The sequence below is a fragment of the Notolepis coatsorum genome (genome assembly GCF_963971535.1).
Source record: "Notolepis coatsorum genome assembly, chromosome: 3".
NCBI classification, from domain to species: domain Eukaryota; kingdom Metazoa; phylum Chordata; class Actinopteri; order Aulopiformes; family Paralepididae; genus Notolepis; species Notolepis coatsorum.
In genome coordinates, this window is record NC_140167.1 from 1,850,842 (window position 1) to 1,867,154 (window position 16,313).

General features: G+C 42.3%; 1 protein-coding gene across 1 annotated transcript in view; it reads right to left on the bottom strand.

The window, feature by feature from the left end:
- asxl2 (ASXL transcriptional regulator 2) overlaps nucleotides 1-16,313 on the bottom strand; it is a 40,243-nt gene that overhangs the window by 7,633 nt on the left and 16,297 nt on the right. Inside the window, exons 7-10 of the mRNA XM_084310311.1 lie at nucleotides 13,421-13,643; nucleotides 7,592-7,752; nucleotides 5,135-5,231; nucleotides 2,760-2,865 (exon numbers count right to left, since the gene is read on the bottom strand). Coding sequence (XP_084166437.1) covers nucleotides 2,760-2,865; nucleotides 5,135-5,231; nucleotides 7,592-7,752; nucleotides 13,421-13,643 — 587 coding nt within the window. The remainder of the gene's footprint in view (nucleotides 1-2,759; nucleotides 2,866-5,134; nucleotides 5,232-7,591; nucleotides 7,753-13,420; nucleotides 13,644-16,313) is intronic.

Below are 16,313 nucleotides of genomic sequence, written 5' to 3' on the forward strand. Positions count from 1 at the left end.
GTGTTTGATGACAAATTACCCCCCCCCCCCCCCCCCACACACACAAAATGTTTTATGGTAAATGGTAAATGGCTGCATTTTTATATAGTGCTTTTATCCAAAGCGCTTTACAATTTGTTCCTCACATTTGACCCACTCACTCACACATTCACACACCGACGGCGGAGGCGACCATGCAAGGTGCCAACCTGCTCATCGGGAGCAATTAGGGGTTAAGTGTCTTGCTCAAGGACACATCGACACGCTGCCCGGGAGGAGCGGGAATCGGACAGATTGCCAGACGACTGCTCTACCTCCCGAGCCACTGTAGCCCCTTATTGGGACTGAAATTAGCTCTTGAGTTCTTGGGAATCAATATTCTTGTCTTCGACCTTTCGCCCGACAAATGATGGAACGTACTTACTCAATGACAGACAGGTTTTCTACACCTAGAGTACAGGGTCACTTGGAGAGACAAGGGCGGTGTTCTGGTTCGCAGTGACCTGCAGCTCAAAAGTAATCATCTCTTACCTCCTACTCACTCGTTCGTGACTCAAAAAACATGTTAAAAGTGGCACTTCACCCAAAAACAAGGCCGATTTATTTTGCACAAAATCTCACACACGTCCAAAAACTCTTTGAATGTGGTCATCAGTGATGTCACCCGGGACCTTGAATCCTTGTATTAATTACAGCTCCGTGAAATTATGTAGATAGAAAAATAGCAACACGTTGTCTTATAGGGTCTGCTACCTTATCGTTTCATGGTGCTGTGACGGCACAACACAAGGACTCAGTGTCCCCGATCACTGGTGGCCATATTCAAATTCATATCCACTCATGTACTCTCAATAACTGTCAAACTAAATTAATGTGTGCAAAACTGTTTGGAGTTTTGTGTAAGATTATGTGCAAAATAACTTTTTTTGTTAGAAGTGCCCCTTTATCATCCATTATTATAAAAACTGTTGACTGCTTTTATTCCAGGCAGACTTTTAATAGTGGACTTGTGGAACAGTCTGGAGTTAGAGCTAAAACAGAGTACACACATAAATCAGTTTAAAAAGATGTACAAACAAATCTTTCTTAAAAGGGTATCTGGAAGAGGAAGTGTGTTGATTGGGAGTATGTGTAAGAATGTAAATAATAACTTTATTTGTATAGCACTTTCATACAGAAGTTAAATAAAATAAAATAAATTATGTATATCATATGGCAGGGGTGGCCAACCCGCGGCATCCATAAAAAAAATAAATAAAAAAAAATGTTTTTTTTCCATAAGGACGTAGAATAAACATTTAAATTTTTTTTTTTACAATGGCATGTTCTTGGTATCTGAATCTAGGGACATATATGGATCAGTGTCAGAAATAGTGTGTCTGTTACTAGGCTTGAGTAAATTGTAATGAACCAAAGGAGAATATCAATTCTATTAAAAATATATATATATTATCTTTGACTGTGAATAACACCATGCTAAAATTGACCAACCTGAAAAATCTAAGCAAATGAATAAAGGGAAGATGATTAAACAGAAGGTTTTGTAGATACAGTACTGAATTCTGCCATCTTTTTTATAATGTAAATTTCTCCACCATTTTTCATCGTATTGCAACACAGTTTTTTTGCAAGACGTTCACAGAAAGGTAGAGAAACGAATTGCGTTCTGTTTTATGGCAATAACGTTCAGGTTTGTGGGAGATAATCCCAAAAAATAAGAGAAATAAAAAAGTTTATCCAGAAGTCAGATGATTGACAGGGGCTGGTGTGAGCTGGGTAGGGTAGTTTTTCGAAATTCGAAAGCCCTGAGTCTCTTCCTTCAAAAGACTACACTAACTTTTGGCTGTGCCACTTCCTCATGTCAATATGCGCCGGTTTCCGACTCAATGCCCTGCGATTTCTATAATCTTATATTTCACAAATAACAATTAAAAGCATTGGTAAACAAACGTAATGCTGAAAATATACACTTTTACTGTATATCTCGGGCTTAAGAGGTTAACCCTGTGAGGCCCAAATTAAAAAGACATTAGCAACTTCAGAGGCCAGAGGGTGGGACATATAAACACATTTACTATCAAATAGCATTGTGAGGCTGAACAACAGGACCAATTGACTATACATGTGCTTAACATTTTTTAAATAAACATTATTTTTTTAAATGGCTAAAAGTGATTTTGTAATTTTGCAACCGTGGGTCTCACAGGGTACTTTTAACCCTGTGAGGCCCAAATAAAAAAGACATTAGCAACTTCAGAGGCCAGAGGGTGAGACCTAAACATGAAGGGTGCCGTGACTGAAAAAGAAAAGGTTGAGAAACGCTGGTATATGGTGTGGCTCTTTGTGGTACCACAGTAATTTTTGTGGCTCTTAGTCTCTGACTGGTTGGCCACCCCTGTCATATGGTATTTATTTAGTATATATATATATATGATATATTACATGTTTATAGGTATATTTATATAAATGTATTTATATATAAATGTATTGGATTGTATAGAGATACAGCGTTTATACATACAATTAACAATAGATTCAATTATAATTTGTGATAGTTAAATAGGGGTGGGAATTTTAAAAAGTGTATACCGGTACTTCTTTCTACTCCTTTTTCGAACAGGGTGAACTATGATTTGTTTATCCGTTTCTCTTTTTGTTGTATTTTTTATTATTATCTTTTGTATGTCAAATGAACAGATATATTTTTGTTTTTATACTTGTTCGAAAATAAAAATCTAAATAAAAATCATAATAGTTTCAATTCCAATCATCTTCCTTACTTTTCACCGTAGTAGCTCTCGAAGAAGGCCTCCTTCCAAAGTTCCACTTTCTTCTCCTTCTCGATTTCCTGCCGCATCCTAAGCTGCAGCTCTGGAGTGAATTCACCTGGGAGGAAGGAACAGAGAAGTAGAATCAAACAGTGAAATGAATGGACACACGACACAACACCTATTCTATTTAAACACATTAGCCGTTCGGAAATGGGAACAAGTTCAAATTAAGACCCTTTAACACTTTGAGTGCCAGCAGGGGGCGCCAGAAATAATGCTCGACTGCCAGCGCTGTAGTCAATGGGAGGGCGATCACATTTGCGAACGCATAAACTATATCTTAAAATATGGCTATGTGTCTAATACGCCCGTCGCTTATCAATGACTTGTTTCCAGTCAACATTGTTGAAACGGATTGTTTTTTTTTTTTTAATCGGTTCATTTCCGTTTTATACCATTTTGAAAAACGCTCGTTTTTTTTTAACTTCCCGAAAAAAATAAAAGATTCTGCAGGAATCTCGCTTTACTGGAATACACAAAACACGTTGTAATTTTTCGGCCTATTTATAAATCGATTTCAAATAAACACTAGATTATCGATAGTATATGTGTACTTATGCACGCTAGAGAAGCGGGCTGAAAAATCTATTATCTTATTTCCTGATCAGCACACACACATACACGTTGAGATTAGGTATGGGTACCTTTCACATTTGAACCGATACGGTACCGGTACCTGTGAATCGATACCGGTACCCAACGGTACCTTTTTTCGGTACTTTAGTCTCAAGAAATTTAATTTACCTACCTCAGTCGTGAAAAAGAAATCCAAACTTCAAATAACTACAATTTCGACAGATTTCGGCTTGCCATTGCTCCTCCGACTGCTTTGTTGTTGAATCAAGTCAAATCCTAGGTAAGCATATATTGTGCGTGTGAACGTTGACATGAAAAGAAAAAAGGTACATTTTTATTTTTTTTTGTATCTCACTTGAATCGATACTCGGTAGTACCGACGTGTTTCGGTTCGGTACCTCAAAAGTACCGAATTCGGTACCCATCCCTAGTTGAGATATAGGTGAAAAGCGCTCTGATTATCCCAAGACTGGTAAAATAGATTCCTTACCTCAGATCAGATGTTCTCCAAAAAGATTATTCCAATTCCTGATCGCCAGTCCAAATATCGATCGCGTTTATTGATCCAACGCTGGGTACTGGTAACACATATTCCACGCTGTTCTGAGGGTGGGCAATGACTGGTACCGTCTCCGGTTACTTGCCTGACAAGTAAAATGTGGATTCCGGACTCTTTTTTTCCCATCCATTTCATTCAGTCCAATCCAATGGGTGCAATACCATCCGGAGAGACGATAGGGGCGGTATTTTCCCTGTTCGAGCTCAGATAGATCCCCACTGGTAACGTGAGGCTAGATTGATGAAAAATGAATGGAAATCGATAATAAAAAAAATAACAATTAAATAACGAGATTTCTCGTTCTTGGCACTCAACGCATGGCATGAACTAACGAGATTTCTCGTGGCTGGCACTCAAAGTGTTAAAGACCATTCTGAATAGAATTGAATAGCTATTTCACGGCCCTACAAGCTAAAAAAGTAAGAAGGGAAATTACTATGAAAGAAGTAATTCTTTCTGGAACTGAATATTCCATATTATCGTACTGCTTACTTTGCAGCCCGGACATTTCCCACAAACACAATTAAACATGATACAGAGTTATCGCAACATAGAAGTAACTTCTTGATCTAATAAAACATTTTTAAACTATCAAAATCACATTTAAGACCTTTTTAAGTCCTAAAATTCAGATTATTAAATGTAAGACTTTTTAGGATCCAGCAGGAACCGTGCATATAAGACTTTGAGAGGAATTGAATTGAACTAACAGAATTCTGATTTTCAAAATGAATGTTGGGTTTCTCACAGCTGTTGTAGGGAGATGAATTCAGCAACTCTTTGGAGGCCATGTTCTAAAAATAATGCTCTTTATTCATAAAATTTTAAGAAAGAGCCGAGCGAGAGGGAGGTGTAAAAAATAAATGGTGTAAAAAAATTGAATAAATCAAATAAAGATGATCAACGTAAAAAAACTAATGAATAAAGAGCATTATTTGATATACAACATCCATCGGCCTCCAAGGAGTTGCTGAATTATTCTCCCTTGATCGTTGTTTCCTTGGTTTGAAGGGCGGGGTTGCGACAGCGCTTTTGTTTTTCTTATGCTGATGTAGGCAATTCTTTGGAGTGGTAAAAAAATATTACAAAATAACAAACCAAAAATCAAGAAAAGGAAGCATTGGAATAGTGATTTTGGCATTGATTACCATGGCAGCGACTGAAGCTTGGAAAGCTCCAGGTCACTTACCCTCAGCCAGCCTCTCCTTCCAGGACTGAGCTGCTGATGTGAAGAACTCGTTGTTCAAGGCAGAGCTGGTGACCTTCAGAAGGCCCTCCATACAGGCCTGGGGACCACATACATACACATGTTATAATAACTGGGGCTGGCAATATATAAAAAAAAAATTATCCACTTTTTCTTCTTTTTTTGTTTTTTCTTCCATCCCAATTTTAGTCGTGCCAATTCCCCCCTCCCCTGTCTTGATCGTTGCTCGCATGTGCCCCCCACTGGTCGGTCGTAGGGAGGGTTGAAGAATCTATCGCATGTCCCCTCCGATACATGCAGAGTCAGCCAGCGCGGACTCTCATTGGCGAGGTGTAACGTGCGAGAGGCTCACACTACCCTCGACATCTCCTGTCCTTGCTGTGCAGGCGCCCTGACCGACCTGTAGGAGTCGCTGTTTACAACGACCAAATTACCACCCCATCGACTGGTAATCGACAGTATGACGGCCGGCCCAAGCCGGAGGCAACGCTGACAGCCGGATTCGATACCGGTGTCTCACGTGTTGGTGACGAGCACTTAGACCGCTGCGCCACCCGGCCGCACCTAAAAAATGTAAAATTATAATTTTACAATTAATTAATTCAAAATTATAATAATACATGCACAGAGATTTTAGAAAGGTGTGGAGTATTCTATGTATAAAAATCTTTAAAAAATATAATAAAAAGAAAGGTGTGGAATAAAAGTATTGCCCCCCACCCCCCCCAGAAAATTACTGATTATTAATAAATTAATTTATCATTATAAAAAAATTGGTGCAAAATTAATGTTGTGTTTATCTCTGTCTGTCCAACCAGAAATCTGCACATCACATATTTTTTATGATTTCTCAAACAGTCTGCATGTCACATTATGATTTCTCAAAACAGCACTGAGTGACTGAAACGCTAGCTACTAGCTAAACACGTACACTTCACGCTGATTTCTTTCAACGGTGAAATCAGTTTACTGATCAATTGCTCGGTTGCTGAGAAATCAACGAAAAATGTGACGATTTCTCAAACCGTAAGTTTCAAAGCGCTAGTTTCGCTGCTCCCATGTTCAAAAAGAAAATGACGGCTTCCTTGCTTGTTAACTTTCTCTCTTTCAACCCAAAGTTTAACCTAAAATATGTTTCTGTCAACATCTTTTGTGAGAAATAGGGCAGACATTCGCAGGATCCTGATTCATATTTGATATACAAAGCCTAATTTGATAGTTTGATCTGAACTTAGTTGGTTGGCTCTTACTCGATGGTACTAACCCCCCCAAAAGGGGGGAGGTGTAGTGTGACATCTAGTGGATGAATGTTATCCATAGCACCATTAATGCATACATTATTTAGATTAATTTGAAAATCTTAACGCATAATTTCTTTACACAATTAATCACATTACCCTTCTTGACCTCAAACACCTCCCATAGTTATACCATAGTATTTCTATAGTAATTGGTGTGTATGAAAAAAGAAAATCACAGGAACACTAGTTTTACTATTGTTCATTTCTGTATGGGAAATGGTACGAATAATTTGCAAGTACTATCTCACCCAGGTTTGGCGTACACAGGTTTGATTTGAGCTTTGGTAGAGACACCGATATATATATTATTTTACTAATTTCAGCGTAAATACAGTTTTTTGAGCTACAAAGAGCATCAGATGATCCTGAGCCGTTTCTCCTGAACCGATGCATTTGACCGACACTTTCGCAAAAGATAAAAAGGCTCCGTTTTGCATGTTGTGAATTAGAACAACTAAAACTACAGTTTTCACTCTGCGTCCTTTTGGTAGGGACCATTTGTGTTTCTGTGGCTTTGGTAGGGACATGCCCCTAGCGTCCCTATATACAACTACGCCTATGTCTGAAACAAGCTTAATGTGAGACTTCATATAAATAAAAAAATACATGAATTATATATAAAATAAAATAAAAGAATACTACTATGTACCTTACTACTATACTTATACTACTACCTATTATCATGCTAATATGTCTATACTACCATCTACTACGTACTATGCTGCAACACCTATACTACTACTACCTATCAAGTGGTGCATTTATATAGCTCTTTTATCCATAGCGCTTTACAATTCTACCTCCTGAGCTACCGTCACCCCCGTCTATCTACTATGTACTATGCTACTATACTAATATGTCAATACTACCATGTGTAACACTCAGGTTCGACACTGTATTTGTCGGACAATGCCACCGACCTTTAGCTCCCAGAGATGTACCCCTTCCTGCCGACTCGTCGTTCACAATCTGTACGTCACTTTGGATACAAGCGTCGGCTAAATGACTAAACGTCCGACGTATGGTTCTGGAGCCACCTGCTGGTCGACCTGAGGCAGCAGTCTGAGCAGCCTCTGCTGGCAGTCGGGGGCAGGGTTAGGGTTAGGGTTAGGGTTCTGGTTCTGGTTCTGGAACCCACCTGCTGGTCGACCTCGGGCAGCAGTCTGAGCAGCCTCTGCTGGCAGTCGGGCGGCAGGACCGAGAAGGTGTGTTTGTTGATGATCGCCCGCAGGTTGGTGTTCACCAGGATGGAGTCCGGCGTCTCCACGTCTATTTCGCACTTGGTGCGTTTCAGCTGCCCTGTGGTACAGGAGGTGCACACAGCCCTGGTGAATATCCCATCCCACTGGATTGTTGTTAAGAGATGTCCGATATTGGCATTCAAATGTAATATAGGAAATTATCGGTATCTGTAAAATTTTAAAAATATACTATTAAAAAAAAAAAAAATAATCCTCTTTTTCTCCGCCTGATTTTTTCTATTTTTCTCCCTGTCCCAATTTAGTCGTTATGCCAATTCCCCCCCTCCCCTACCTGGTTGTTGTGCGCATGTTCCTCCTACTGGTCGGTACAAGGGAACCCTGAAGTCCACCACATGCTTCCTCCGACACATGCCGGAGACAGCCAGTGGCTCTCTTTTCACCTGGCAGCGAGGACTCATTGGTGAAGCGTAACGCGTGGGAGGTAGGGATGGGTAGAGCTGCCGCGATTACCGCATTACCGCGGTATCGCTGTTACATCACGGCCACCGCAGAGTAGGCTGAATACCGCATCACCGCTGTTTTTTATAATAATAATAATGTTGTACCCTCCTCTCGTTGGGCTTGCGGCTCTGCAGATATACCCTACTCCTCTATCGAGGTTTCAAGCGACCCTATTGGGTACCAGAAAAGTCACGTGAAACATTGCAGACCACTGATCAGAAGAGAGACGCGTCACACGTTGGGAGCGTCCTGCAGTTTTTTACATCCTGAATGGTCAGCCATTGATCAGAGCTCATCACAATACGGCTAATAACGTTAGCTTTAGCTCCCCGCCGGAGTGGACTACCATCGCTCCTCAGGAGTACTAAACGAGACATAATGATTTTACTGTCTGCAACAAATGTTATAATAAAAGCCCTTCGTTCTATACACTTGTCTGATTGAAAACTTTATTAACAGACCGCAGAATGGGACAACTCAGCACGCTCTGAGCAAAGAAAGGAACTGAGATGGTCCGGTAAATACGCTGATGTTATTGAACGTATAACTATATAATGGTAATGCCACAAAACGAATGCCTTTATTATAAAGTAGTAACTTTATAGTAATAATAATAAGAAAGGGTCGGGGGGGTAACCACCCCTGCCCGCGACACCGAGTGAACGGCGCACGACCAGAGGGGAAACTTCGAATCCGTGTTTCACTTTCAATAACTAATGCGTGCTTGCCGAATCCCAAACAATATTCATGCTGCAAAGTCATCCTCTAAAGATCGACATTTAGACTAGAGGCAGGCTATATGCTATAAAAAGTAGACTACTACTAAAAAAAAAAATGCATTCAAACTTTTTTTTTTTTTTTTTTGTGCGTGCAGTAATAACCGCGGCGGTAGGAAATATTTTGCAAATCCGTGCGGTAAGGAAAACATCAATACCGCGGCAGCTCTAGGGATGGGTACCGAATTCGGTACTTTTGAGGCACCGAACCGAAACACGTCGGTACTACCGAGTATCGAATCAAGTGAGAAACCGAAAAAAAAAGAAGAAAAATAAAAATAATTTTTTTTCATCTTTTTTTTTAACTTTTTTTTTTTTATGTCAACGTTCACACGCACAATGTATGCTTACCTTGGATTTTACTTGATTCAACAACAAAGCAGTCGGAGCAATGACAAGCCGAAAACTGTCGAAATTGTAGTTATTTGAAGTTTGGATTTTTTTTTTTCGACTGAGGTAGGTAAATTACATTTCTTGAGACTAAAGTACCGAAAAAAGGTACCGTTTGGTACCGGTATCGATTCACAGGTACCGGGTATCGGTTCAAATGTGAAAGGTACCCATCCCTAGTGGGAGGTCACGCTGCCTTCACCATTTCCTGCCTTTCGCTGAGCAGGCGCCCAGACCTGACCTGTAGGTGTCGCTGTCCACAACGCCAGATTACCACCCTCGACTTCCCTCCCCCTAACCCAGCCAAACGAGTTAGTATGACGACCGGCCCAAGCCGCAGGTAATGCTGACTCCGGGAATCGAGACCGCAGCCTCCTGCATTGGTGACGAGCGCAATCTCCGCTATGCCATCTGACCGCTTTTAATTTATTTAACCTTTATTTACCCAGGCAAGCAAGTAAGAACAAATTCTTACTTTATTTATTATCAAAAGTATGCATAATGTTGTGTTAATTCCACAACAAGAGATATGTAATGTTAATTACCTGAAATTATTCCGTTTTTGCATATATCGGTATCGGTTGATATCGGCATCGGAAATTAAGAGTTGGACAATATCGGTATATCGGTGTTATGTGTGGGTCTATGTTTGTGCCCTGATCAGGCGCTCCTAATGTGAGTCGTCATGTCTAGTTGTAGTCCTCTGTCCTGGTGTTGTAGTCCCTATTGTTTTCTCCACAGCTGTATCCAATTACCATTAACCCAGGTGTGTCTTGTCTCGTCATCCCCTTGTGTATAAAGATTCTGTCTTCCCTTTCGTCTGGTGCTGATCCTGTCTGTATAGTTCTGTGTTTGTTTGTTGATTACTTTTGTTTCTTCTGTTACCTAAAACCATGGTAAATATACATTAAATATTCTTTGTTAATTACTTTGGCTACTGTCTCCTCATTATGTTGCATTGACCAAGACAACGAGCAATCCTTCAGTCAATGGCAACGTAATATGGGGGCTCGTCCGGGATATCACTTATTATATTATTATAAAAGGTTTTAAATACTTTTTTCTTAAAAAAGAAAAATAAACTATTAAAAACTACTATAAAAACTAAAATAATAATAAGAAAATCGATATTTATCGATAATTTTGTCCTGGTTTATCAATTCTTCCAAATGGCATATCATCTCAGCCTTACTAGTAACGGACCGTTATCTAGATGTAATGTTAAATAATTGCTGTACGCTTAATCCATCTCTATGATAGACAAAACTACATCTGTAATGTGCCCAAAAAGCAGACCCAATACCTTTATAATAAACATTATACCTGTATCACTGTACATATTAATACCTTTATAATAACCATTATACCTGTATCACTGTACATATTAATACCACAACTCCTACATACATCTGTTTAGTATTATTATGCAGTAGTACTAATTTATATATCTTATACCCAGCTTAATCACCTGTACATTGTATATTACTGTTGCACTTTACTGATACTGTAATGGCTTCTTGTTAGTAAACCAGGTAGTGTCTTCAACACGCACATTCCAAAAAAAATCCAAAAAGAGATCCAGGGTATAATTCATTGTAGAGTGAATTATACTACTTCAAGCCCGACAAGACGGATCCAGCCAGCTGCCGTGCCAGGTTAGATTCAGCCGGCTGCCGTGCCAGGTTAGATTCAGCCGGCTGCCGTGCCAGGTTAGATTCAGCCAGCTGCCGTGCCAGGTTAGATGGTCTCTGGGACAGCTGCCGTGCCAGGTTAGATCATCTCTGGGACAGCTGCTGTGCCAGGTTAGATAGTCTCTGGGACAGCTGCTGTGCCAGGTTAGATGGTCTCTGGGACAGCTGCCGTGCCAGGTTAGATCCAGCCAGCTGCCGTGCCAGGTTAGAGGTTAGATCCAGCCAGCTGCCGTGCCAGGTTAGATCCAGTGGTCTCTGGGACAGCTGGGCAGAAGCATCACTGTAAGCCCTGCGTGGCACAATGTTGTCATCAGGCTGAAACCCATCTGGACTCACGTGCGCTGAGGCAACTGGACCTCTGGGACACGGTCCTGGTTCCAGCTGCGAGACACGGGCCTGTTTTGACCGAGGAGGTGGAGGAGGAGGAGCTGTAGGAGGAGTTCTGAGGTGCGGCCGGGCAGCGGTCCGACTGTTTCAGTTCCCATGGCGATGCTGCCAATCATAAGATGCATTTTTGGATGATGATGCAACGTGTTTTCTTGTTGACTTAACCAGATCCTGCTTTTCTCAAGTACTTTCTTCAGCACTTAAAGCAGCTACGTTGTGTTAGACTAACTGCCAAAAAAAGGTGGGATTTTTTATTATTAGATGCAGTTATCATGCGATGACTATTGAAAAGTCTCGAGATAACGACACAATGCGTGAGAGAAGTGCGTTACGACTGGTCTCCCGTCGAGGCGACCGCACGACTCAAGAGTCTCTTCATCGACTCTGGGTTAAAGTAAGTATTCTGCGATCTCAGAAAAGGAGAGAAACAAAAACAAAGAGAGAAACTCAAAGACGGTGTGTGTGTGCGTGTGTGTGTGTGTGTGTGTGTGTGTGTGTGCGCGTGCTCCTGTACACACGCGTGACGTGTCCACACAACAGACGAGTGTATCCAAGTCAATAGAAGACGTGTGACCGAGGCTTCACCGGGCTTACGGCTGGGGCGGCAGCGCTCAACACAACTCTTTGTACAGGACTAGGAGGTACCTCCAACCGAGGTGGGCCCACGCGGAACCCTGCCTACGGCACCCGGGGACGCCGTGCCCCTGGCAGCGAGGCGATGCACCGTCGCTCCGGCAGTCTTGCCTCGCTGACCACACATGCACTGTTATCACTGCACAAACAACCCGCACTGTCCACACATGTGATCAGGAGGATGCACTGCCTTCGGCTAGGGCCACAGCGCTCAACGCGACCATTTGTACGGGAATAGGAGGTAGAATACGGAGTTTGGGGGAGGATTCGCGAAACATGTGTTTACCTGAGGTTGGGCGGAACCATGGGGTTGCATTGAAACCTACCAAGCAACCCGGGTAGACCGCCGCGACCGAGGTTATCGGACTACCAGGTCAGACGGGCCGACTTAGTCTCGCTGTACGAGGGCTGGCTGGGGAAGACGGATGGCGCGCGCCACCCGTATGTATCCCCGACCATAGAGGCGAACCTGCAGGCGGTAGGAACCGTCCGCCAGAACACCGGCTGTTAGGCCGGCCGGCGGGGGCCCTACCAAGGCAGGTCACGTTTTCCATTCGGTCTGTGTGGGTGTCCGATGCGTTCACTGGGGCCCGGGGCTCCGCGCCGACGGGCCGGGGTGGTCGGTTTTGTCCCCGAGTCGATCCGACCACCCTGGACCACTTTCCTCGAAATGGGACCGAAATACAAAGTTTTCTACTTTTGTCAAAAAAAAGTTTTTTATGAAAAATTTAAAAAAAAAAAAAAAAAAAAAAAACGTATTAAAAAAACTTTTCTGAGTTTTTAAAAATTTTCGGGACCTCCATGATTTGGGGGTCTTCGTCGGAAAAATCCGATCCGAGATGAGGCTCCCGTCGGTCGGGCACGAAACGCGGGTTTTCAGCCTCCTCCAGGCCTCCGGAGCCACCCGGAGACCTCTCTCCATACTATAGGGATGGAACCTGTCTGTGAACACCCCCCTGCGCACGACATACCGGAGGAAGGCCGTTTTTCGAGGGCCTTGGGGGAGAGTCCCCCCCAGGAGCGACTTTTTTTCGTTTGGCCATGTCCGTTTTTTTTTTGCAGGATTTTGCGCGCCGCGTGGGAGCAAATTCGAGACACATATCCGGTTGCAAAAAGGTGTCCCACGGTCTCCTCTATGGCCGGGAATATTTCCACGCGGAACGGAATCACGCGCCGCCCGTGGCACGCGTTTCCGTTTCGGCGAGTTTATTGACCCTTGACTGGTTTCTTTTTCTAAGCGTTTTCGGGTCCACATGTGAATTGGGAATAGTTGCGGGACGCCGAGATGTACCCACGGTAGAAATCTCGCGTGGATCCTAGAATAGGCTCACTATAGACAACGAGAGGAAGCGTTGCGGATGAGGCGGAGAGAGACGGGGGAACTCACTGGCTGTGGTCGTGGCCACGTTACTGTCGGCCATGTCCTTGACGGTGTTGAGGTGCAGTCTGGGGCTGGAGGGGCCTCCTCCCTGGGGCAGTCTGGGGCTGGAGGGGCCTCCTCCCTGGGGAAGTCTGGGGCTGGAGGAGCCTCCTCCCTGGTGCAGTCTGGGGCTGGAGGGGCCTCCTCCTCCCTGCCGGCGCTGGTTCCTCTGCTGCTGCTGCTTCAGGGCCTGAGGACCAAGACGGGCCGTAAAGAAATAAGGAAGGAAGGAAGGAAGGAAGAAAGGAAGGAAGGAAGGAAGGAAGGAAGGAAGGAAGGGACAGAACAGTGAGACGCATTCAGAGGAACGACTCTGTGTTGCAACAACGCAGCGTGTGCTACGTGACACAATCGCGGATCAGAACCATCGCCGGGTCGTCCTTCCAGGAGGAAGGAGGCTATTCTTCTGATTAGCGGAAAATAATCATGAGACGGAGGAGGCCGTCAGGGCAGACCGTTCGATCCCCCCCCCCCCCCCTCTTTCTTGTCAATTCTTCAAAGAACACGTAAGAGACGGCGTATGGAAAACGCATGATAGAAGTCTCTATATACCGGTAATACTTTTTTTGTTTTTGGCTAAATCTTCCTCCTGCCTCCTCCTTCCCGCTGCGCCCCCAGTAAACCCACACAGTCGGTCTGACGCAGCTGAAAACTCCTCAGCGGCACAGATGGAGCGAGTTACGATCTGTGCAATCAAGTGGAATCTAATTACATGGAACACAAAAGGCGCGAGGCAGCCAATGGGAAAATGTTGGCGGGGTGGATTATGAGAACATTAATAAAACCAGCTACAAGCATTTTCCCCCCCGACTCCCCGTTGCTTTTTAAACGAGGAGCGCGAGATGTTTAAGCGAGAGGGGGGGGGGGGGGGGGGGGGGGGTTTGATGCAACGAGCATAATGAATGCCTTGTGAAAATCTAACCCCGGCCAGAATTGTTTTTTTGCGCACTTACGTAGTTAGAAGATGTACATTCGCTTGTGGCATACGTGGAGTTCTAAGGAAACTTGTTTTCAAATTTAAAAAAGTCTGGGTGATGTGAAAATAAACATGTGTTTTTGAGTTTGTCACACCACAGAATATTTGTTTGTGTTATTTAATCACCCAGACAAATTTGAATAATACAATTTCTTACTAACCATCATAAAACCCAGATCCATTTCTTAGGATTGTGGGGGTGTGGTCAGATCACACTTGATTGACAGCTCCCTTTCAGCTCAAGTGCCATTTAATTTTTCCGTTCAATCACTAAAAGGATTTGCCATGAACTACCAAATCTATCAAATGGACCTTACTTGGTTAGAAAGCTTGACTAATTGACTAACTAGCAAACTGGGTTAGAGCAGTGGTTCTCAAAGTGGGGTCCGTGGACCCACAGGGGTCCTGGAGGGTGTTCCAGGGAGTCCCCAGCCAAATGGGGAATAATATTAATTAATTAATTTCATTAATATTATTAATTAATCCGCTCATTAGTTAATCCGCTCATTACTGGACTCAAATACTGCTACAATGCTCAGCCACTTTACTGCACCCTTGTGCATCAATATAATGTGCAATTATTTTAGCTTGTAGAATGTGTACTTATTTTTTCTTTTTATTTGTATTTAATTATACTTAGTTGTACTTTTCATTGTACATACAGTTTATTGTATATAAATACCTTTTTATTCTGTAAAGCGTTGCTTTTTTATTCCTTTATGCTGTGGAGCAAACAGAGAGGAATAATTCCATTGTACTTGTTGCATATGGCAAATAAAATATGAATATATGAATCTAATTTCACTTTTTTACCGATATACCGATATTGTCCAACTCTTAATTTCCGACACCGATATCAACCGATACGATATATGCAGGGTTTCCCGGAAAACGGAATAATTTCAGGTAATTAACATTACATATCTCTTATCGTGGAATTAACACAACATTATGCATACTTTTCACAATAAATAAAATAAGAATTAATGTAAAAAAATGTAAACATTTAAATTTTGAAAACAGATAGCGATCATTTCCGATATTACATTTTAATGCCAATATCGGTAGGCCGATAATATCGGACATATTAGTTGTGGAGAAGTCAAGAGCTACTTTATCACCGACTCTACTGCCACGTTGCATCCACTGTGATTATCGTATTGTAAATAAGTGCTATTTTCTTTTACCATTGCTTCTTACATGGCTTTACTCATTGTATTGCTTCCTTTTGGACGACTTCATGTCGCTGCTGCTGCTGAGAAGTAAAACTAAACCACAAACTAAATAATGTCACTCCTCCGTCTGTAACAAGAAGAGAGAATGTGACGATATCATAATAATCATCGAGCACGATCTCAGACGCGCCGCCCAAAGATCCGGAACATAGTTCACAGTCTCTCACGTGCTTTCAGCAACTCTTCTCTCACGTGTAAAATATGTTTAGAAACAAATGTCGGAATTTGAAAGATCGTAGACGATTCAAATCCTAATATGGCTAGAGAACAAAAAGAAACAAATAAATAAAATAAATAAAAATAATAAAAGAACAGTGCAGCCCTTTCAGGACTACGATCTTGCATGCAAGAATATGATTTTGAGAACATAACATTCTAACGATGATAATAATAATAATAATAATTCCACTTTATTTGTATAGCACCTTTCATACAAGAATTGCAGCCAAAAGTGCTTCGCAGCAGTAAAAAATAGACATAAAATGAGCATAAAATAGACAATGTCGACGTCACAATGGCTACTGGCCACCGAATGCCATTGCGTTCCACAATTCCAAGTTAGAATTTTGAGAAAACGTAATGCGCAATATAACAAAAAAAAACTAAATCAACCAATCAAAACGTACACCTGAAAGGGTCCCCTAAAGCG